This window comes from Panicum hallii, chromosome 1, assembly GCF_002211085.1.
Source record: "Panicum hallii strain FIL2 chromosome 1, PHallii_v3.1, whole genome shotgun sequence".
Classification (NCBI taxonomy): domain Eukaryota; kingdom Viridiplantae; phylum Streptophyta; class Magnoliopsida; order Poales; family Poaceae; genus Panicum; species Panicum hallii.
This window is the reverse complement of record NC_038042.1, coordinates 45,904,262-45,928,750: the sequence shown is the minus strand read 5'-3', so window position 1 is coordinate 45,928,750 and position 24,489 is coordinate 45,904,262. Positions and strand designations below refer to the sequence as shown.

Here is a 24,489-nt window from a genome sequence, read left to right as displayed (position 1 = left end):
TTTGGAGTAATTTAAACCGGCGCTTGGACTGTGCTCCCGAGAAGAAAACCCTGCCGCGTGCTCTTGCGCTTGTCCTGTCCGAGCTAAGCTAATCGAGTTTGGTTAACTCAGCCGCACGACAGCACGAGCAGCGCCTACCCGTACCAGACGCTACCTAGCTAATGAGGTTTAGTGGTGGTGCATGGGATGGGTCCCGGGCGCGCGGGAGGGCTGAGGAGTGCTTGGTGCTTGGCGCCACCAGCCGCGGTGGATCGAGATGAGGATCGACGAGTAGAAGCTTCTCTTGCCTTTTGGACGCGCCGTTTCCATTCGAGGTGGTTTGCTTTGAATCGGCCTGGTGCTTCGTGCATACGTTGTTTCCACGTTTTTCTATTGAGGTACTTGGTACTTCTTTTGGACAAACAACTGGAAGTTTGTGCAGGATAAATCTCATAGACAATGGAATCTCGAAGTTTATGCAGGACATTATTTTTTTAGTGTTAGGGCACCCACAACGGGCCCTCGGTCGCGGTTGATCGATCAACGGGTCCGATAGCATGTCAGGCTGGACCGGCACGATAAATAGGCCGGCGGGCCGTGCTCATGCTTGCCTTGCAGCCTGTGGTACGGCCCGACCTGGCACAATACTGTTGTTGTCAGGTCAAGTCGTGTCTGATCGAGTGGTGCCTGTGCCAGGTCAGGCCGGGCCGCCCAAATGGCCAACTACAGGTGCAGCTGGGCAAGGCCATTCTCTTTTAGCTAAAGTGATTTTTTCGTAGTTTTTATATAATACACAGGTAATGGATGGTTCATAATAATGATGAATCTGCACAACATGGACACCAGATAGATAGATGGATAGATAGATATACACACAACATTTCAGCCACAACAAAGATGTATGTTGCTCCAGCCGAACAAGGATGTATACACCACTACCACACAATCATCCCATTAGTCAGTTTGTTGCCTCATGTGTCCCAAAACAACCTGATATTCAGTCACAAGCCATCAATCATGAGTTACGCTAGATTGATGCCAAACGCTATAGTACAAGCAGCTGCTGATGGTCTCAATACTTACCACAGAATAGGTTAAGGAACCGCTTGAATGGATTGCCCTGTGCTCTGCTCACACTGCTCATGCAACTATTTTATGAAGCTGGCACATAAAAGAAAATACTGGAAGGACTTCCATTCAACACTCTGAATTTGACTGTGCAGTCGAACAAAGTTGGCAGTGATAGCGCGGTAGCGCCTACTTGCTCCAACTGCATCAAGTATAATTATCCGGAAGCAAAATACCTTGGAGCGCATGCAACTCAAAAGATATGAAGCTTGTCGTATGCGAGGTTAGCCCTGACAAATTTCAGAAGGGCAATAGAGTGCATGTAACCACCGAAAACCTTCAGTTTTTGAGTGGGTGCAAAAACAACTATGTGCATGTCACTGTCATACATATCAGGTCAAAGCAATTTGCAAATCATCCATTATACTACGTCTCTACTAAATTGCAAGGAACCAAGATGCAAATAAGACTTGACGCCCAAATGAAATCAATGTAAAAGAAAAAAAAAGAAGTGCTCTGAAGCAATCTACCACTCTCTTGGCTAAGTTCTTCATCTCGTTTCCAAAGTTTCTGCAAAAAGAGCACTATTCTTTGTAAATAACAAAGGTAAGAGTCTCTGCAACTACTATTCTTCAGAACATGATGAGATGTAGCAAACCCTCAACATTATATATTTTTGCTTGTAGGATCCCTTGCATGAAAGCATCTAAATGCTTTAAAATTACCTGTGCAATTCAGTGATGTCGGTTTCCATCAAGGTTTTAAATAGCCAGCTATAGCTGCCGCTATATCCGGCTATAGCTGCTACGAAGGGCAACCGCTATGGCATTTGGGCCGGCGATTTAAAACCATGGTTTCCATGTGATCCAAAAAAATTGTTGCCAATCAGAACTCGGATGTTTGCTTGTAAGATTTTTGTTAGTACTGATTAAGTGTCATGGTACCGCTGGTTGCCTAACCGAATGGAGCCAGGTCTCATACCAAAACCTGCGCGATTATTAAGAGGAAACAACAGAGAAATGGAGTAAGAGGAAGCAGCAGAGAAATTGACGAGCACGCAGAAAGTTCTGATGAAAGGCGGCAGTAAAATTGAACCGCATAGGCTCTGCATTGGTACGGTGTTGCTGCTCCTGGGTAACCAGCAGGTCGAGTAGATCGGTGATGCGGCTTATTGAATCGCGATGGAGGACGGGATCAATAAGTCTCGGAAATGCATCGGGACGTATGGTACGAATAATTGACGAGGGAACACACCGGCCAAAATCATCATCAACTACCAGCGCCAGTTGCTGCACGTGTGGCCGTCGTTCTCGTCGGGGGTGATGGGGGTCGTCGCGACGGCGGCGAACGACGACCCAACAAGCGGTTGGCCGATCTGGTCGCGACGTGCAAACGATGCGGCGGCTAGGAACCTAGGGTGCGCGCGGGGCAGAAGCAGGTGACCCTGGTGGGGTCGGCGGCGTGAACGAGAACAACACACGAGGGAGAGACAGTTTGGGCGGCGCGATCGTGGACGGCGCGCGGCATCGCGAGCGGTGATCGCGGATCGTTTGTTTTTGTTTCCATAAAGTGAGCATGCATGCAGGCGGAGCGGGACAGCTATTCTTCAAAGTTCACCTTAATTTGGCACATATACCATGCACCACAATACCACATATAATATGTTCATTCATATTATCCGATCCACACAGTGATCATACATACACGGGTTACGTATTACATGACCATATAAGAGCAACTCCAACAAATTAGCTAAATGGACTTGGTTAGGTAAAAAAATAAAAAACCTGGTGAAAAGGCCATCCAATGGACTCGCTTTCATCCTCACCAAGGTACTGCGCTCGGCATCCCCAGACCTCCGCTGGCTATCTTTGCCAAGCGCACGCGCCTCGCCATCCGCTCTGCGCATGCCTCTTTCTCCTCCCGCGCTTCTCTTCTCGCGCTTCTTTCACCTCCCGCGCGGCCTCTTGTCACCGCGGCGCCCGCGCTCGCGCAAGAGTGCCGCCGGCCGCCATGGCAGCCCCATGGCTGAGCTCCATCCCCTTCCCAAATTCACCCTACCAAAGCCACCATCCTCCGATTGCTTGCACCAGCAGCTAGCCTGTGAGCTCCCCAACCTCCCTAACCCACCAGCCATGCCAGCCAAGCGCCGAAGGAGCTCCCGCCAATGAATTCTAGACCACCAGACCGCCACCTTGACCTCCACGGTGAGAATCTACCTCCCGACCTCCTCTATATGAGCTAACCACAAAAATGGATTCGCCTCGTCATCCTACTCTACATGGGGCGGAGGCGGGCGGGGCAGGGAGGCGCCAGGGCGGGGGCCGCGGGGCAGCGGGCGGGGCGGGGCGGGGCGGGGCGGGGCGGGAGGCTTTCTGGGCCGAGGATGACATTGGAGGATGACATTGAGGAGGATTTGGGCGGCCGTGAGGAGACGAATGAAGAGGAAGAAGACGATGTGCCCGCAGTCGACACACCCACGGATAAAGAAGAAGATGATGAGGATGATGAGTGATGGCTATGGCAGGGTCTCTCTTTTTTTGCGCTTGATGCCAATGGGGGAGTAAGCTCACTATAGGCCATATGTGGATGTTGGGCTTTATCTATCTATTTAGCATTAGTAGTTTTGAACCTTGAAATCTTGTGCTTGTGGACATGTGAGAAACTTGTATGTGTTATGTGTGGTGTGCTAATTGAAAATTTTAATTTGTAAGACTTATTCATGACTTGCTATGCTAGTGTGATCTTAGAACTCATTGCTTATGTGATGATCATGACTTGATGGTTGTTTATTTCCACTTTGTTGTTGTGATATCTTGTCATATGCATCACGTTGATATTTATCACACTTTGCACCCTATGAATGCAATGACATAGGGGGAGCTCCTTTAATATAAGCAAATGGCATTTGAGGCTGTTTTTTATTTCATCTTGAAAAATGCATATATTAAGGGGGAGCTCAACTATATGATTGGATTCAAAATGATTCGATATATTATTTGTGAGCCTTAATTGTGTTGTCATCAATCGAAAGTGCATTTGGTCCCCTAACTGGATTTTGGTGTTGATGACATGCATGACTAAGATGCTAATGTGTTTATCGAGCTATGAACAGATTAAAATTCAATGAGATAAGTTATATGCATGAAAAGAGGCTAATTTACTTGAGAGACGGTGATGGAGCTCAAAAGAAAATCTTTATTTATTTTCTATTTTGAATTTGAGTATAGGAAACACTGTACTATTAAGAGGGATGCGAATGGATAGATTGAAGATGTCAAAGTGCTTAATTGAGATGCTAACTACCTAAGAGAGACACAAAATCCATAGTTTTCTTACTGACTCAGTGTATGTTGGAAGTTCCGACCATGGGTCGGAACTTCCGACCCCTATCGGAAGTTGGTTAATAGTTCCGACAGGAGGTTCTCGGCCAGCTATTTTTAATGGGGTCGGAAGTACCGACCCTATGTTGGAAGTTCCGACAATCACTTATTCTGCACACTAACGGCTTATTTTTGGGGCTCGGGTATTTATACCCTCTCAGCCCCTCCTTCATTTGCTGCTGACCTAACCTGAGACAAACACCTCCAAGAGCATTCACTACTCCTCCCCAATCTTCCCAAACTAATCCTTTGGTTGATTTGAGCTAGGGCTTGGGTGAGAGCTAGAGTCAGGTGTGAGGCTTGAGCTTTTGAGTAAGAAGGCAGCCACGTTCATCTCAAGAGCATTTGGAGCATCTTTATCCATCGATTCACGTTTGTTACTTTTGAAGCTTGCTTCTAGATGGTTTGGTGTCGCCCGGTCGAGCGTCCTCTCGTGTGTGCGCGCCCCGAGAAGTTTGTATTACCCATCCTTTGTGGATTTCATAGTAAGTGACTCAATGATACTTTGTGGTTGATTGAGTGAGGTAAAGGGTTAGTGGAAGACCTAGCTCTTTGTGAGCTACTCAACGGAGACGTAGCTTTCTTAGTGGGAGAAACTTCAGGAACAAATCTCTTGTGTCTTGTGCTTATTACATTTATTTAGTTCTTGTTGACCTAGAGTCTATTTTGTGTCAATCTATGTACTCGAGTTGTTGTGCTTGCAAAGGTCACCTGCAGAAGTCTCCTAATATCATTGCGTAACTTTTGATTCAGCCAGGTTTCGTTGTTTCAAGTTTAATTTTGTATTTCGTATAAGAACTTTCTTTTTGTCGGAAGTTCCGATCCAGTGTCGGAAGTTCCGACCCATCGGAACTTCCTACACAGTGTCAGAAGTTCCAACAGATTTAATTGCTGCGAAGAATTTTTCAGATACGCCTATTCACCACCACCCCCTCTAGGCATCACCAAGATCATTCATCTAGTCAGAGTTGATTCCGACTAGTTGTCGACGGTGTGAAGTGTAACCCGACTAGTTTCTAGTCGAGACAAGTAGTCGAGGTCGGCGGAAGCGGCGCGGCGATGTCACGGCACGAGCTGCAGTGGAGCCACGTAGCCAGGATCGTCGCTGCAACGCGGGCTAGAGTCGAGTTGAGGTTGTCGGCAGAGCTCGTGGATTTAATCAAATCAGAGAGTTGAATCTTGTCGAGATCTTCGATGAGGTCGTTGATGTCGCGATAGGGTGTTGGTGCAGATGCCTTCGGCTTCCGGGTGTCGATGAGGTGTCGACGGAAGTCGCCTGCGCTGTTGGCGACGCAGACCCAGGAGCTGAAGATGAAAGTCACACCCTACTCAAGCACAACGGTGGTGAAGTTGAATGATGCCATCAAGTTCTCCAGGGGATCTTCGATGAACACCCCTACCTGGCTCGCCAGCTATCGGTGTTTTACCGCAAAGTCCACCGAGGGATACCCCATGGTGGTAGGTTATAGGTAGGGTGTCGTCAAGATCAGGAACTCGAAGGTACAAGCAACACAAGGTTTAGATAGGTTCGGGCCGCGATGTGCGTAATACCCTACGTCCTGTATAGTGGTTTATATTGCCTTATATGTAGATTGGTTTGGAAGGGGTCCCTGCCCGCCTTTATATACTCTAGGGGGATAGGATTATATGGAATTCTAGACCGATACTTAGCTTAGGAGTCCTACCCAAGTACTAACCGGGTAGTTTCCTTACGTACCGACTAGTTCTACTTAATATAAGGTACGAGATATGCTCCATCCCTTATCGTTGAATATTTTATGCCATGTGCGCAGTATTGTGGCCCCGGATCTGACAAGAGCTTCAAAATAAGATCGCACATAACTATGTTTCAATGATAAATTTTTTGTGTAAAAAAATACTTTTTACTGTATTCTAATTTACTTATGAATTTTGTAAAAGTTGCTTATGGTTTTACAAGATGTCGCTTGATTCGTCTAAGTTTAGTTAAGTGGATATTGATATTAATATTTAGAAGATAGATTGGAAGGTGTGATTAGATGATGATGGCAAACAATTGTGTTAGGGTAGGTGGATGTTTATTGTATCATCATAGGCAACTTTGGCAAATCAATTGAGCATTTTTACTAATTTATATTGGTATTTTTCTAGTCTACGTAAGCAGTTTACATTTCTTTGAATAATATTTTTGAAATATACACAAGCGACTCCTTGTTTTGAAGGTCTTTTCAAAAGAAATACAGTTATGCTATCAGAATTTGAATTTGATGGTCGGTTCAAGAACTACAACTTTTAAAATTTTGAAATTGCTTGCATATGCCGCTGTGGGAGATAAAAAAGGTGTGTAGTTATTGATAAAATTATGGCCGGCTGTAATAAAATCATTACCTTATTATTATTTACTATTATTAATGGCTTGCATGGAATGATAGAAAGATACAACTGTCAGACCCGGGGCCACGGGGCTGTGTACATAATATAGTTTAAAGAGGTTTAAGAGATTAAGTTCATCTTATCTCTTATTTATCTCATTTATCTCTTATTTATCCCGTTTAAGTAGGAGATAGAGCTAACCGATACAGAAGGAATCTACCCGAGACATGTTCTGGTACGATTACTTAGCTGGTGTCGGTTAGTATCTTTGTAACCCTGGCCTCCTGGATATATAAGGGAGGGCAGAGACCCCTCTCAAAATAAGATCTCTAGATCAATCTACACCTAAGGGAATACAAACCATCATACAGGACGTAGGGTATTACGCACCTCGCGGCCCGAACCTGTCTAAATCTTGTGTTCCTTGCACCTTCGAGTTCCTGATCTCGGCGTCTCCTCACCTAAACTTACCACCTTGGGTATACCCCTCGGTGGGCAGCCGGTAAAACACCGACAGCTAGCGCACCAGGTAGGGGAGCGTGTCGAAGATCCACCGGCGAGCTCGATGGCATCTTTCCAGTTCACCAGTCGGAATCAACTCCGACTAGTCGAGCTTCATCAACAAACCGTCGCAGAGCGCTAGGAGGCACAACTGGTGACTCAGCAACAGCAGATGACAGATGGGTCACCGGGCACATACTACACGGATTGAACAGGGAAGATTCCTTTTCTATTTTTCCTATATTGGATACAATCCGTGGCTGTTACTAGCAAGGATTATTATACTGATCTATCTTTGCTAATGTGATCTTTGCATGGTATTCTCATCCGTGCGGAGCTTGCTAGGGAGCTCACACAGACAAGGATGGCACGAGGCTGTTGGTTGCAGCGAGGAAGTTGCATAGCAAACTGACCCAACGCTGCGTCGTGACTCTGCGAAGGAATTCCGCCGCAACTGGAGCTGGTTAGGAGCGAGTGCCAACTGGTTTGCCTCATCAGACGCACTATCGCCAACCTCGACTACTCGGCTCGACTTCACCTCGCGCTGCAACGTCGATGCACCACGGCCGTCGACCTCGACGACCCGGTTCAACTTCGGCTTGTGCCGCAATATCCGCGCGTAGCTACGACGAGTTCAACTACTTCGACTTCGCGAGGACGATCGACAGCCTGCCGATGACTACTTCAACTACTCGTCTCGACTCGAAAACTAGTCGGAATCGACTCCGACTAGTCGAGCTTCATCAACAAACCGTCGCAGCTCCATCAACGAGCTCCACGGGTTCGATATTCGTCCACGAATCAAGCTAAGTGATTTATACCTTTTCCGACTTATTCTTCACAGGATCAGCTACCTTTTCGGGTGCGCCTCTCGACGGGCATGAAACCATCGGAGGCTATGCCCTGATCGACTACTCTTGGGATGCTAGACTGACAGCCACAGCTTTGGTGCACCAAGTACTGGAGGCTCTGCCACAGACTTAATGCACCGAGTGCTGGCGGCTTTGCCACGGTCTTAGGACACTGACTACGGAGGCTACGCCACAAGGTTGTGTTCTGAGTGCTAGAGGCTTCATGGGACTACACCCTATGGAAGTATAGATCTTTGCGTGTTGCCACACACGCTCTCGCCGACTACTTATGCGTGTATGTCTCTCGATGGGTACGAAACCCTCTAGAGCTACACATCGCCGACTACTTTATGCGCATCGCGCATCCTCTTTGTCGCATGACGACTTCTTTATCTTCTATTAACGGTTGCTAAAGTACTCGGGTAGCAAACACCTTAATCCGTGAAACCTCGACTCTTTTGTAAGCCTATGCTCCTACGTGTGCATGCGGCTAAGCTCCTTATGCTATGGTCTACGGCCATCAGAGATCAGGTGCTTAAACGTAACAGGCTAACTGCCCGGGGAGATTACATGGCCTAGCAAGAGCGAAACGCGAAATTTTTACACCGAATAAATTTTGGTTCCTTCATATTATTACTGAGTACTACTCGGTATCTTCGCATTATGCTACATAATGTATGCATTATCTTTTTTCAGATCAAGCTTCGGCAACAACCCTCCAGGCAGCATGGCGTGCCATCACAGTTCTGCTAGTTCCCAGGCTTGGGGGCTGGGCGATGCGCACTACTCGACATGGCTCCTTTGGCTCTCCTGGCTCGTAAGCTCGGGGGCTGGACGCCGCAAAACTACTCGAAGACGACTCATATGAAGACTGAGAGTGCAGAAGAAACCTTAAGTCACCGCGCGGTTAAATAAACCAGCGGGAGGCTTAATTTCACTATGCAGAAGATGAAGAGTTTTTCTCGGGATTTCAGAGTAACACCAATGCCACGATTCTTGGATCCTTTTTTCCAAATTTGAGAGATTTGGATTCAAGGCTCGGGGGCTGCGGGATACGTGTCATCGACTACTTATTTTTCAAATTTGAAAAGTAAGGAGGATTACAGACTAATGTGACCCTCAGCCTGATTCTTGGATTCAATCTAAGGCTCGAGGGCTACTCCATATGGAGTGCGATTTTTCAATCGCACACCATAACAGAAATATAATTCGGGGCATAAGCACCTCATAGCTTCGATGCAGCCAAGTAAGTACTCGAAGAAGGACTTCAAGACGGAGCTTCAAAAGAAGCCGAAGACTACTTCGAAAGTACTCGATAAGCCTGCAGTACTCAGCTACGAAGAGCTCGGGGGCTTGTCAGACCTAGGGCCACGGGGCTGTGTACATAATATAGTTTAAAGAGGTTTAAGAGATTAAGTTCGTCTTATCTCTTATTTATCTCGTTTATCTCTTATTTATTTATCTCGTTTATCTCTTATTTATCTCGTTTAAGTAGGAGATAGAGCTAACCGATACAGAAGAAATCTACCCGAGATATGTTCTGGTACGATTTCTTAGCTGGTGTCTGTTAGTATCTTTGTAACCCTGACCTCCCAGATATATAAGGGAGGGCAGGGACCCCTTTCCAAACAAGATCTCTAGATCAATCTACACCCAAGGGAATACAAACTACCATACAGGACGTAGGGTATTACGCACCTCGCGGCCCGAACCTGTCTAAATCTTGTGTTCCTTGCACTGTCGAGTTCCTGATCTTGGCGTCTCCTCACCTAAACTTACCACCTTGGGTATACCCCTCAATGGGCAGCCGGTAAAACACCGACAACAACTTTGGCTCGGTATCCAAGACTTGATCTTAGGATTAAACTTTAATTTTGGAAGCAATGATGCATGCATAGGATATATAGGCTGTGTTTGGTTCTGCTTCCGTAGGCTGCTTCTGAACCACTAAAATAGATGACCCAAGTATCCGACCAAAGGAAAGAATTCCGATTAATACCAACCATCCCATTGTACTGGGATGCCTCTCTCGGGAACGATAGTGTAGGCCTCTCTCCATCCCTCCGGATGAGGGATGCCTCTCTAAATACCAAGTACATAGAATCTCTGGTTTTCTGGTCCTCCGCAGGTACTTGTGGATTCAAAAGCTCGACGGAATCAAAAAGACATATCTGGTAGAATCGTAACCATAGAATACGGAAAAAGCAACACCAAAGATTTGGGACCAAAAGCGGAGATAAGATAAGAAATAAAAGGGTAACGAGCTAAGAAAGCAAGCACAACGAGTTTTGAATCCACACCAAAAAGGTCGAAACTGTACCTGCTTTTTCCACCGCAGGCTGCTTCCACCGCTACAAATCGCACAGCAGCCGGGCACCTGCTTTTGCTGCATTAGGGCAATCAGAAGTTGCAAAAATTACCCACTGCCACTCCTTATGAAGTACCGATTCGTTTCTTTTCTTCTCCCCTTCGTTCTTTTCCCCTTCTCCACCTCACGCATGACCAGAAGCTCCCCCCGGCGCCGCCACTCCCCCGGTGCCGCCCCTCCACCCGGTGGTGCCCCCCCCGGCGCCGCCCTTCCCCCCGGCGGTGCCCCCCTGGCGCGGCCCCGCCCCCGGCTCCGCCCCTCCCCCCGGCGGTGCCCCCCCCCCGCCCCCCCGGAGCGGCCCCGCCCCGGCGCCGCCCGTCCCCCCACGCCGCCCTACCCCGGCGCCGCCTGTCCTCCGCGCCGCTCGTCCCCGGCACGGCCCCCCCCCCCCCCCCCCCCCGGCGCGGCCCGTCCCCGGCGCCGCCCCTCCTCACCGGCTTCCCTGTTCCACACCGGCAAGCGGCAAGGTACCTTCCCACAGTAAACCAGATACTACTCAGAGGTCGTGCAGATGCTAAGAACATTATGGTTTTGGAGATGGCCAAAGGTGATATGATTTGTGCTTATGAATCGCCAAATCAGTAAAAAGTTGAGCCGTTCCTCTGAGTTTACTAATACAGATAGGAAGGGATTATGAATGGCCATCAGTTGGAGTTATGGAATGGGAAATGTTTGCTTTCCTAACAAGATTGAGAAAATTGGTGTTCGAATAGAGTGGCCATCATAATGATGGTTTGTCTGAATAGGGTGGTCTTGTAGTTGTCATTGGCACACTAAGGCATGAACATGACTGGTTCATGCCTAGGCTTTGACACCAACCCAGCCTCTTTCAACCACAATAAACAACAAGGACGGTAGATGCTATAGACAAAACAAATTGGAATATAAACACAGGAATGAAATAAAGATTGGTTCCATATAAAGCTGATCCAAAACAGCAAGCACTAGCTACTTATTTACCATTTAGAGTTTTGTATATTTGTCAAGGTTAGATAATTGATTCCTTTGCTTGTTTACATGTGATCACAAATTCTTATTAGATTACATAGACTATAAAATGATAACCATGTAATTATACATATAAGTTTGGATAGAGGAAATATTTTTTGGTAAAGTTATATAGTGCGCTGATGAAGCTAGAAAAATAATATTTGTACCTTCTAATGCAACTATTGTTTATCTTTACTAAAGTATGGCTGAGAAGGCAGTTTGGGACAATGCAAATGTGAAGCACTTGATTGATATTTGTAAGGAGGAGATTTTAGCTGGGAATAGGCCTGGAGGTTGTTTCACTATAAATGGTTGGAAGAATATGGAGGAAAAGTTTTTAGCAAGGTGTGGAGTGAAATTAGTAAAGACACAATTGAAGAATAAATTGGATAATTTGAAAAAAGATTACACACGGTTCATGAAATTGAAGAATGCTGCCACTAGGCTTGGATGGAATGAGGCAAATCAAACGGTTGATTGCTCGGACATATGGTGGAATGAACACCTTGAGATAAGATAAGATGTTATTTCAGTATAATACAAAATGCACTCATAATATGTTTGACTGAACTTTACATTTTTTTTAGAGATGCAACAACAGTGAGAGAGGTGTGAAGTGCAATCATGTGAGATTTCAGAAACGTGGTCCAAAATACCTTGATGATTTGCATTTCTTGTTTGATAAGATGCATATCATTGGAGCTATTGCGTTCTGTCCGGGAGATATTTCCTCAGGTGATTCCTCAAGTGACGCTGTGTTAGAGGTTGCATAAAAAAATGATGATAGTTCTGCAATCAAGCTGTCTGCTTTGAAGAAATCAAAAGCAGCCGAAAAGAAGCGCAAATAAACATGCGGAGCAGCTGAAGACAAGGAGGAGAAAAGTCCATTTTTTAGAATGTATAAGAACACGTGCCTAAAAATTGATGGTGTAGTTGACAAGATCGGCTCAAATGTTGAAGCATCATCAGCTCCTTCTCCATCAAGCCCTATCCCTACTATTGCAGATGCTATGAAGTTGGTCAAGCAGTGTGGTGTGCAAGAAAAAAACTTCTATGATGCACACAGCTGCCTTGTTGATCATGAAGCCAGAATTTAGGCAGATCCTTTTCTTACTTGAAACGAATGAAGGCCGATATGATTTTATTGAGAGAGAGCACAAGAAGGAGATGAAGAAGGCTGCATGAAGGCATCTGAACTATTATTTTCTTCTAATAATTATGTTGTGAGCTATTCTTTGCTTTGAACCATTAGTTGATTTGAACCATCAGGTTCTGTACCACTATTTGCTTGAAATCACTGTTTTCTTTGAACCATTAGTATCATGTGTAATAATATATATGTCTCTTATGTATTTTTCACTTTCTGTTTAGATGGATGCAAGCATGGAAGACTTAGCAAAAAAAGAGCAGCAGTCTGTACTATTTCTATCTCAATTATCTGAACTATCACATCATACTGCAGTTCTTGGAAATTTGGGCAGTCTGTACCATGAGCGATATTTGCACAAAGGTGAATACAGAGATAAAGATGCTCCAGAAACTTGATATCAATGGGTTATGAGGTACTTCAATCGTCCAAGATATTTTTATAAGATGTTTCGGATGAGCCCTGATGTTTTTATGGCACTTCATGATTTATTGGTCTCTTCATATGATCTGAAATCCACTCATAATGTTACATCAATAGAGTCATTGGCAATGTTTCTATGGATTGTTGGAGGTCCCCAATCATTTTCACAAGCTGAGAACAGGTTTGTACGATTAACATGGACCGTTCATATGAAGTTCAATGAGGTTCTCAAATGTTTGTGTAAGTTGGGGAAAGAAAACGTCAAACCTAAGGATCCAACATTTAGCACTGAACATAAAAAGGTTAGAGAAGAACGTTTTTGGCCTCATTTCAAAGGTGCTATAGATGGTTCTCATGTCCAGGTCATAGTTCTCAATGATGAGGTGGTTAACCACACATGTCGACATAGATATACATCACAGAACATACTTGCAATATGTGACTTTGATATGAGATTCACATTTGCGGTTGCCGGATGGCCGGGTTCAGCACATGATACAAGAATCCTTAATCATACATTGTCAAATTTTGATTCCTTTCCTGTCCCACCAAAAGGTACAGATATGAGAAAATTTTCTTCTATAGATATCACTTTCTATGTTAATACTAATTATATTTTTTTACAGATAAGTATTATCTTGTGAACTCTGACTATCCCAACAAAATTGGATATCTTGCTTCTTTCAAGGGGAGCACATACCATCTACCGGAATTTCGTCATCGTCGTGGTCGTCCACCGCAAGGAAAGTACGAGATATTCAACTACTTGCACTCGTCCCTTCGTAATGTAATTGAGCGATCATTTGGGGTTCTAAAGCAAAAATAGCGTATATTAAAAGCTATGCCACGTTTCTCAACTCGAAAACAAGCAAAAATCATCATAGCTTATATTGCATTGCACAATCTCATTCGTGATAGCCATTTGAGCGATAAAAAGTTTGATAGATGTGATGCAAATGAGGAGTACATGCCTCGAGCAGCACATCCTGCAACAGCAGCAGCAGCAGCACAACAAGGTGATGAGGTAGAGGGACATAACGAGGTTACCATGAACACCATCCGTAAGAAGATAGCTGATGGCTTGGTTAGTCAATAAGTAGCATAGAGGTATGTCTCATGTTTTAGTTATTTTTTTTGAACTTCAAATTAGTCACTGAGAAGTCATGCAAAACGAACAATCTATGTACTGCGATTATTTTGAGTATAAATATAGTATATCAGGGTTTCAAGGTATTACAACAGCTTTCTCAAAGCAGGGTGAACCAAACGACTTTTAGCTTTTTCACAGCTATCAGCCCACAGCAGCTTTTATACAGCAAACAGTTCACAGCAGCTTTTTCACAGCTCACAGCTAAACCAACGCACCCATAATAGTATCATCCTAAAGATACAACTTGGGCTGGATATCCAAAACTATAGCTTACATTTAAATTTTAATTGTAGAAGCATGCATATGCATCGACTTACGATCGATATTCAAGCCGATATTCAAGCAAAGGATTTGCACCACATATTAATTAATTAATTAATTAATTAATGTATGAATACTCATTTCCTATCCAAGAGCTTATTACTGTATTTTAAATTTAATTGTAGAAGCATGTTTATTAGGATAATAGTGTTTTATTATCCTGAAGATACATAGATCTCGGGCTCGGTGTGTCAAGGTTAGAGCTTATTAGGTTCAAAAATAAATTTAGTTGTGCATATAGAGTTTATATATATATATATATATCGACTCACAATTGATGGATATCCAAGCGGAGGATTTGCCCCACTTATTAATATGTCTATATATCATCACCTTATTCTTACTCTCTCCGTCTTGAATTATAATTTATTTTGATTCTTTTATATATAGTTTTTATTATGTATATAGATATAATGTACATGTATATAGTAAAATATATTTATCTAGAGAAATCAAAATAAATTGTAATTTAGAATGGAGGCAATACCTAGCAAAGCTGGATATGTCCCATCTCTTTTCTTACATTAATGTCACTTTGCAGACATGCACAGGTTCGTTCCCGTTAGTATGGCCTTACCTTTAATTGTTTGATATCAGTAATAACGTACATACGTATTAAGGCCAGTATTAATGTGGGTTTTATGGAGAGTTTAATGGCATTAAATTCTATACTACATCATCAATTTTGCTAATATGATGAGAAGAGAGAAGAAGAGAGTTTTATGGGATGAGAGAGGAGTTTTGTCCCTACAGTTACGCAGTTCTCAGTTTTGATAACTGTGCTATAAAAGTATGAACTGAAACTACCCTAAAAATAAGTACGAGGGCCACATGCATCTGATGAGCTCCCTAGCCAGTCAGTCAAGATGATCAAGACTGATGCACACAGCAAATCGATCTGATTGCATTGCATTGACGACAGAGATTTCTTCCTTACCAGTACAAGCTAAGCTATACTTAGCTAATAGTAGCAGTAAGCTTGTGTTATTTATTGCTGCCAACTTCATATTATAATCATGATTAAAATTAATTAATCATGCAGTGATTCGAAGGGGTTCTCCATTCCCAGCATTTGCTCCTGTATGAGCTTGGCGACGTTGGCTCGTTGGACGACGTCGCGGACCTCCTTCCCGACCGCCTTCTTGAGCTCGGCCCAGTTCCTGACCTGGTCCCAGCATCCGACGGCCGCGTCCCGCAGCCTGTCCACGCAGCCGAAGTAGTACTGTGCCGACGGCCAGCCGCCGTCGGCCTCCACCTCGGCGGCATCGTACCGCGACACCAGGCGGCGGCAGTCGGGCACCGTGCGCGCCATGTCGTCGTAGTCCACCCGGCAGTACTGGAGGCTGCGCTCCGTGTCCGCGCCGCCGCGGCCAAGATCGCGGCGTCCGCGGCCGCCGCCGGATCGGAGGCCCTGACGAGGTCAACGGCCACCAGCGCCAGGTCGCGCAGGTCCCTGGCCGCGGCGCTCCGCTCGTCCGACCGGAGCGCCGACACGCAAGAGTCCTTGCTCAGCTGCAGGCGGCAGAAGTGCCGCGCCGCGTTCGTGCACGCCTGGGACACCAGGTCGGCGCTGGGCGGCGAGGACGACGACGGCCGCCGCGAAGAGGAGGAGCGCCGAGGAGGTCGTCCTTGCAGCGGCCATGCCACCAGCTCGACCTACTAGCTACCTAGTAGGATTACTATATACGTTGTGAGTACGTATAGCTAGTGTATGTGCAGGGTGAGTTAGTTGCGCGCCGATACATCAGAATCACATCGATTTATATAGTACGTGCAGGCAGCCTCCATGGATAGATATGCATCATCCATTAATTTAATTATTTTATTTTAGCACTGATTAATGCATGTGAGGCACGACATATCCAATCGAGGATTCCCACGAACTAGTGTGCATAATAACATGTGGGCTTTGGCCAATATTACATGCTTAGTTATTTAGTGATGGAGGTTTCTGATCCGTCCGTCAAGGTCTATCTATCTATCTATCTATCTCAGGGTTCTCGGATTCAAAACGCGAAATATTTTGGTTGCCACTGAAATGGGTGAATTTTTAATGGGATTCACTTGTTTGACCGTTCAATAAATTTTTTTTAAATAAAATTTGGATAGAACTCGATGTAAATTTAGGCATAGACCATTCCGGTAGAAGATGGGGAATTGAATTGGGAATATAACCTAACACGCAAGGGTCCATAGCTCAGTGGTAGAGCAATCGACTGCAGATCGATAGGTCTCCGGTTCGAACCCGGATGGGCCCTTTAGTTGTTGGTTTTTTGCTTTTGTTGAGCCGAGCTATCCACTTTCTTCAACTTTTTGAACTTTATTTCTCCAATGGGCCATGGTTTAATTATCTTCTCTTTGCATTTACTGCTCTCGGCCATAATGCTCCACAACAAAATCAAATTAAACTGGTAATTTGGTTTAATTTTTTTTGGAATGGACTGGGCACCGGGCAGGAGCTCTACTTTTCAATTAATAGGGACAGAGTGAGTTAAAATACAGAGTCAAAAGGAGAAAAGTGGACCACAAACCCCGGCCAAACAGCCCAAGAAAAAGTACTTTGGTTTAATGTAACAGAGCACTTTTGAATAGGCATCAAATCAATGAACTTCGCACTAACAAGTGCCAAGACTGACTGCTGAAAATAGAACTAATGGCGGAACAGAGGATTAAATGATGACAATGGCGGTTACAGGTTACAGGCTTCCAGCCAATCATGTTGATTTACACGTTATTTGGTGTTCAGGGTTTGCAACGAACCAATGCATTATCATTAGTAGATCCGGCTGCAGAGGCTACATCACTTTTCGGATTTTCAGAGACTTGTCATAGAGCTGAACCATGCGACCATTCAGTGGCTGTAAGGGTCTGGAGTTGTGCCTGTAACTCCCCTCCAAAGGGGCCATCAGATCAGCAGCTTGTTCCTTGCTCATTTCTCTTACCTGTAAGTGTGAAGGCATCCGTAATTTTCAGAGCATAAATTCTCTTCACAGGTCTACAGGACATGGGTTACCTCAGCAAGGACGTTCCAGATCACATTCTCGATGCATGGAGGTGCAGAGAGGGATCCAACATATCTGTAGTATCTATCTCCACCCTGCTTCAGTTCTGTCATGTCCACCACTCCAACAGGGAAAGGATCGCCTTTCTCAGCCTTGCAGCCCTCCGCATGTAATTCAGCCAGCTGCTCCTTTATCTGAGTCACACAAAATATATCATCTAACACCAATCATGCAACTACACCAAAAGCTCATCCAGTTCAGATGCAAATGGTAAATCATTTACAAGCTAGTCCACCACATGATGGAAATAATATATTGCTCCTACTCAGGTAAATGCTCAGATTAGTCTCCCCTTTACTACAGTTTATACTCTCACTATTTGATATCCTGCAAGATGATAAATGATATAGCCAGTCCATGTTCCTATCACAAAGATTTACCTGGAAAAGGAAAGGGTCTGGTTTGCCATATCGATAAAGGATTGCAATAACAGTAATGTTGCCGTCTTCAGTGAAGTGAACCATGTGGAGCTCCATTGCAAACCTATCATGGACTCAGAGTAAGGCATGGGTGCATACACTTAGGACAGCAGATAATCCACAATGTACAACTCCATCAGGGTGTAAATGCAACCTTTCGCCATTGATGGTGTGCTCTGAGGGTGAATGCCAATGCAATTGCTTCAGCTTATACTTTATCCCACCCACCTTCACGGTCTCAGCAGTGTCATTGTAACGCAGCTGCATCATTCAACTTACGTGCATCAAATGATTCAAATTGAAAAATCCACAATATAGAATTGACAAATGACATGTACAAAGGTGAACAAATCCTATCGCAATTTCTTGTCTATTGGTTTTGAAGATATAGTTTTTCCTAACGTATGTAAAAGACTACAGTTCCTCAGTGGAGATCAAATCCTTATGCGCTACTGAGAAGAAAACACAATAACATGCAGAAGGAATAGCACAAAGGGATATCGATATCAACCACAAAACTAAAATAATATGTTTCCATAGTAAGGATTCACCAATGGTTGTGTGTATGTATTTTAGTTTGTTGACACAATTAAAAATAACAATTTGGTTCAGAACAAACCGCAATGTTGAAGACATTGTCAACAATAGTTGCATTTGTAGCAGTATAATCCCTTTCAAGCGGCTCCAGCTGTGGGTTGTAGACGGCTTCGTGTTTCACAATGTCAATCGGAGATTGGTTGATTCCTTTTGAGCAAAGTGTGAAATTAGGGCTTAAGCTCCCCCAATAGTTTGGACCAGTACTCCCACTGTAACCAAATCTCAAACTATCTGCTTCAAGTCAAAAAATAGTCTCTCATCAGATATCAACCGCAACAACTCGTTAGGTTCTTAGGCTTTTCATGCAAATTCTATGAGCACAAGTGAGAAACATGCTCTTCTGATTTTTATAGTTTTCTCCTATTTTTCTGATCTGTGTGAATTTACTTTTACCAACCATTTTTATTGGCTATCATCACTATGGGGTAGATAACGATCCAGTTCAACTTTTTCTCAAGCTTTCCTTGAATTTTGTTATTTTTATTTATTGTAGTTTCCTGTATTGTTTGACACCCAACATCAAACTGAACCTAATGAGCGGAGCCTGAAGTGACTTCCACTCAAAATCAGCTAACTTTGATTTTGAAAGAAAAACGAATGTAGTGGAGCAATTTCAAAATGAGCCACCAAGCTCTTTCTCCCCCTCTTTTGAGTTCTTTTAGTTAAATTATTGTTCTTAATGATTTCCTCTGAAAATGTCCCTATGAAATGAAAAGGGATGAAACTACAAACAGTAGCAAGGACGGTTGCAGCTTTAACATTGAACATTGCACATGATCACTCAACAAGGTCGCCAAGATTACCATAAAGGCAGATGAACACTAGAACGACTAGCTAGCTTTAAAAAAAACAACGCGGTATGAGACTTGTGCTGCTGTCACATGGATTATTCACAATATATCAAGCACTATACCACAGATAAATAATGGACTATCTGCAAAATGACACTTTTTTGTTATGATGCTGTTTATGAGAATGCAGGACAAATAGAGCACGTACCATGGTCACATGCATGGTTCAGAAGGAAGCAAGCGCACACCAAGGCAACATAGAAAGCACTTTTCTGGGCAGTCGCCATCTATCCCTTTGTCCTCTGTTAACTCCTGGTATCCTACCAATAGATGCAGAGAACCATAAAACAACAAGCACTCCAACCACAAGCAGAGCGCACAAATATATAGGAAGCTTAATAGAGTTGTATATGCCAGCTTCCTCCTACCTGTTGATATAATAAGTGGACCAATTCAATGGCTTGATGTTTTGGCACCAACAAAGTGCTGTCGCCCTTTGCTTAGTTGAAATAGCAAGATACATCTTGTAGCATCTCAGATGATTTACATAAATTTCTCAGGCTAGTCTAACGTCAGCTTAATCAGAAGGTAACTTTCCACCAGACATAAAAACAAGACAATCTTAGTAGCTATAAATATACCACTATGCAATGATGAAAACAATGAAGGCATATTTTGCTTGCTTAGAAATTGATATCAACAATGTTGACAGCTACACCACATTATGCTCTCACATACAAACAAACAAAAAGGAAGTGGTCACAACTCAAACTACGAGAGTATCATACACATGACTGATATTTCCGGAGAGAAAAGCATCCTAAGTGTACTAATGACTGGTGAAGGCAAAACTGCTGACAAATGCATCTACAAAACCAATCTGAGATATTTGATGAATGTTCTTAATAGATATAGCAAAGTGGGCAATGTTCTCAATAGATATGCCACACACCTATGTAATAAGAAGTTGAAAGGAGAAGACAATTCAGTGACATCATAAAGAGATAAAATTGGAAAACATCATTATGTGAGGATGACTGGTGGGACCTGGGATCAGATGAGATTTTCAAATTGGATAGCAATTTCCAATGAACTTTGCAGCTGTACTGAGCAATATTCGCTAAAAAAAGATAGGCCACACACAGATTGCCTAAAAAGAATATAAGCTACATATAGTCCCTGTCAGGCAATGTATAAATCAGGCCCTTGTAAAAACTTAAAAGCAGAGTTATCTTTCCCTGTTGACAGGAAAGCAGAAATTCAGTGTAAAAAACTAACAAGGTTAAACTTGAAAGCATTTATCATTCTCCTTAATCACAGGATGATTTAAAAACAAGAAACCTATAAATCATTCAACAGTTAGAATGTATCCCCTTTGCACCCAGTGCTGCACAAAGATCAGATCTATATAAGATCCAGAGTTTGGATCAAAGAAGCAACATACAGACATCGAAGAGCTGCATACTGATACGGGCAATTTCATGGACACCCTTATTAAATCTGGTGAAAAAGTTACTCCACGTCAATATAATGTCAAAGGCATGACACATGGAGAAAGAAAAGGACAAGCCCATATTTTAGCCGGATGTCCAGAAAAAGGCTTTTGTTTACAATTCAAAATTTGCCTTATGGCAAGGATCATAAGATAGGCCACTTCTGCACTGATGCTACCATACCACTAATAAATTAAGAGACCAGAGTTAAAATAAACTTAGAAGATCCTTTCAATTTACAATTCTGTATGATATGCATGTGATAAACAATATGTCTACATATATACAAAATAGGGAACATAGACATGGTATATATATACATCAGGGACAATGGACATTTGCATATACTCTCAAATTCTAACAATTTGTTTGTTAATCTAGGACATCAGGAGGATATATCATTCCTCTTAACCTCCAATGCTATTTCATTACGCCTTGTGAATGGAAGTGTGAAAGGAGGATTATACTGCAATTCATAAAACTGGGAATCAGGCTCTGATAACATTCCTCGTATAAGCTTTGGGTCAAAATAAGGCTCATAACAATATTAGAAGCTATACCTGTGCAACTTCCACCACCGAACCGTCTTTCACTCTAAATTCAGTATCTTTCTGAAGAGATTCGCGCAATTTGGACTCTCTCTTGCTTATGTCATCATCCGTAACCAAACCTGTTTCAACAGAAAAGCAGTATGGATCATGACAGTGGCAGCATGGTTTATAAAGATTGCATTGCCGTATAGTTACGAATTACGAGTTTGCAAGTGATGATATCCTAAAAATCAACAAAGGTTAAAAGGGATATGTACTCATTTAGGAGAGTGTGTCCATATTTTAGCTTCAGAACATTAAAAAACAAATCGAGGTGCTTATGGCCGTGAAGACTTTCTCTAGTGAAGTAATTTGAAGGTAAAATGGTAGAGTTGAGTGTGCTTTTATTATATTTTGAACAAAAACACATTACAGAGTCTCAGGTAAAAACAATGGTAAATAGGGAGACCTCATTTTGATCTGAAAACTTTTTTTTAAAAAAAAGAACTGGTTGTTTTTGTGTTACCATGAAAGGAAATCCATCATACAGATCATTTTAGTGTTCTCGAATGTGAGGGAACATCACAACTTCTATGTTCTAGCATTCTATATCACTTCCTGATTGAATAAAAGCATATGGTTAGTGATAATGCAAGGCACCACAGACATGTTTGGCTGATTCATTATTTAACAATATGATTTCTCCAGCAAAAGATCTTCAGTATTCAGCAGAAGGAAAGGTTCATAGAACATCTTTACATTACCTGCTCAATTCTGAATTTAAATTAGAAAGCTTCTCAATCAACCAGAGCACAAGTAAAATCTACAATCATGAAATGGATTGTGGATATGAAAAGGGAGTACTAAATACGGACCTGAAAATGCTGCAACTGCTACGATTTTGCTGGGCACCTCTTTGATGGTCACAGAAGGATCTTTTGGGCGAGGCAAGTTGGAACCATACTTCGCTGGCATCACAAATGACATCTTCCATTTATTTTCACCAGCTGACTGCAGGTGGAAAAAAATTAAAGGAAAGGTAAACTTCATCAATTTCTAACCAATAATAAATAACCCTGAATCACCAAACAAATACAACTCAAAAACAAAGGCACATGTAAAAGCATACAGCGCACACCTTCTTTGTTATCACCGGGGTTGTCATTTCCATCGTTTCACTGCTGGGCTCACCCTTCCGAGTAATAACAGGAGTAGTCATTTCCATTTGCTCAGAAGCTACGTTCTGCAAGCAAGCATCCCAACAAAAAACCTTGTGTATTTTCCCCTATAATTCAGACTAACCAATAGAACAAGGAACTTCTGACCTACGGTGGAAACGTGGCAAATACCTTACCGAATAAATAAGACGCCAGCACGTTGAATGACTGAGATGATCCGTTGAAATCAAACCCAAATCTTCCAGGCATCGTTGTTTCAGCAACGAAGTATGACTGATCAAAGTTCAGAACAAAAGAGAGTGCTACTCAGGGGACCTGATACTGTCATATCACAGTGGGTTCCTTTTCCACTCATGCACAATTTTTAACCATTGGGTGAAAACTGATAACAACAATTACCTCCACTTCTCTAATCTCATAGTCCGCCTCGCGCTTCAGGACACGGAACGGGACCGTCTCGAGATCGGGAACTGCAGAAGGCACATGCATCTCACTCAGTAATCGAGCCCTAAACCACTAGCGACTTGGCCATTTTGGGAGCAGAAGGTGTCGCGCTGTTGATTTTGCATTAATCACTGACCAGACATGAGGGCCTCCTCGAGGGTGCGCGGCTCGAAGCGGCGGGACGGGAAGGCGTATTTGGCGGCCTCGGCGGCGAGGTCGGCGGCGCGGCGCTGCGACGCGGCGAGCGCCTGCGAGGCCAGGGCCAGCACCAGCGACGCGCGGGCCTCGGCGCCGCTGGCGCGGGCGCCCGCGGCCACGGCGACCGTCCGCGGCGGGCGCGCGCCGCGGCGAGGCTGGCCTGGGGCTTCGAGCGGCCGCGGGGAAGCGGAGCACAGCGGCGCCATTTGATTTCTCGTTGTCGGCGCGGTGTCCGCGAGCTGTGCCGGTGGGCTCGTAGCCGGTTGCGCTGCGTCCCGGTGTTTCCTCTGCTGCGGGCTGCGGCAGATTTTTACGCTGGGCTTCTGGTGTTCTGGCCTTTCTGGGGCGGGAGCGCGAGGTGGCCAGGTGGGTTTTGGCCTCTTGCCTTTTGGCAAGCGCTCGGCGATAGGACACCCGCGCCCGCCGACGTGGGTGGCGTCAACCCACAGGACATGAATTTGAAACAAGTACAATTTGCCGGTTGCATTTTTCTTTTGGGCGAAAACCGTTGAAACAAGTATAATTTTAACAACACCATAAAATCTGACTTTTAAAATATCAGATTCTAAGAACACTGCAACAAAAAAGATTCTAACTATGCCAACTTTATTAGACCATTCTTCGACTTTCAACCTCTACCGTGTCACTTCTTATTTATTAGAGATATTTTTTTCAAAACCATTGTGCATAGCAAAGTGCTTAAGTTCTTTTTCAAAATACATATCATTTGAAACATTGTCACGATTGATTAGTTGAAGCTTTGACCAATATTTTTTTATAAAACTATGATGCTTTCAGATAATGATAACTAAATATGTTGAAATGAATCTAGTAATATTTCTCTATTGATCGCATTCATGAGAAAAGTGTATTATTTTTATCTCCAATTAGAAGGGAAAGAGACTTTATAATTTAAAGCAAAACACCCCCGTATCCGCAATACTAGATATATATTTTAACTTTTTTAAAAGCATAATTTGCATGTGAACACAATAGATGCACCATGTAAGTAAGATTTAAATTCCTATTAGATTTTGACTTCTGTTGAAATGCTCAAGCTAAGCCAACTCCAACATTTCTTAGTAAAAGCACTATCATTTTGGATGTGCAACAGCAAAAGGAATACTAGTACAAGTAAATTTCTTATATGGCCCTGAAAGAAATGGCTGTCCCTTCTTTGGCCCTGAAAAGTTCAAACTCTTTCCTTTAGCTCTATTTTTATTTTATATTCCTTCTTTGATTCT

The 24,489-nt window shown here is 43.6% G+C and overlaps 2 protein-coding genes and 1 non-coding gene across 3 annotated transcripts; 1 reads left to right on the top strand and 2 right to left on the bottom strand.

Annotated features, from left to right (window-relative positions):
- The first annotated feature begins 16,719 nt into the window (after nucleotides 1-16,719).
- Nucleotides 16,720-16,791, top strand: TRNAC-GCA. The gene has a single exon. It is a non-coding gene; the product is annotated as a tRNA-Cys (tRNA).
- Nucleotides 16,792-17,052: 261 nt separating this feature from the next.
- On the bottom strand, nucleotides 17,053-20,872 carry LOC112884371 (alpha carbonic anhydrase 1, chloroplastic-like). Its single transcript, XM_025949782.1, has 7 exons — nucleotides 19,831-20,872; nucleotides 19,611-19,722; nucleotides 18,634-18,842; nucleotides 18,169-18,275; nucleotides 17,976-18,078; nucleotides 17,547-17,729; nucleotides 17,053-17,475 (listed from the first exon to the last, which is right to left on the bottom strand). The coding sequence occupies exons 2-7, from the start codon at nucleotides 19,687-19,689 to the stop codon at nucleotides 17,329-17,331; spliced, it is 828 nt and encodes a 275-aa protein (XP_025805567.1). The 5' UTR covers nucleotides 19,690-19,722; nucleotides 19,831-20,872; the 3' UTR covers nucleotides 17,053-17,328.
- Nucleotides 20,873-20,959: 87 nt separating this feature from the next.
- Nucleotides 20,960-23,586, bottom strand: LOC112884279 (heme-binding-like protein At3g10130, chloroplastic). Its single transcript, XM_025949692.1, has 7 exons — nucleotides 23,184-23,586; nucleotides 23,003-23,073; nucleotides 22,775-22,876; nucleotides 22,564-22,668; nucleotides 22,301-22,436; nucleotides 21,456-21,565; nucleotides 20,960-21,361 (listed from the first exon to the last, which is right to left on the bottom strand). Exons 1-7 carry the CDS (start codon nucleotides 23,449-23,451, stop codon nucleotides 21,281-21,283), a joined length of 873 nt encoding a protein of 290 aa, XP_025805477.1. The 5' UTR covers nucleotides 23,452-23,586; the 3' UTR covers nucleotides 20,960-21,280.
- Nucleotides 23,587-24,489: the final 903 nt, after the last annotated feature.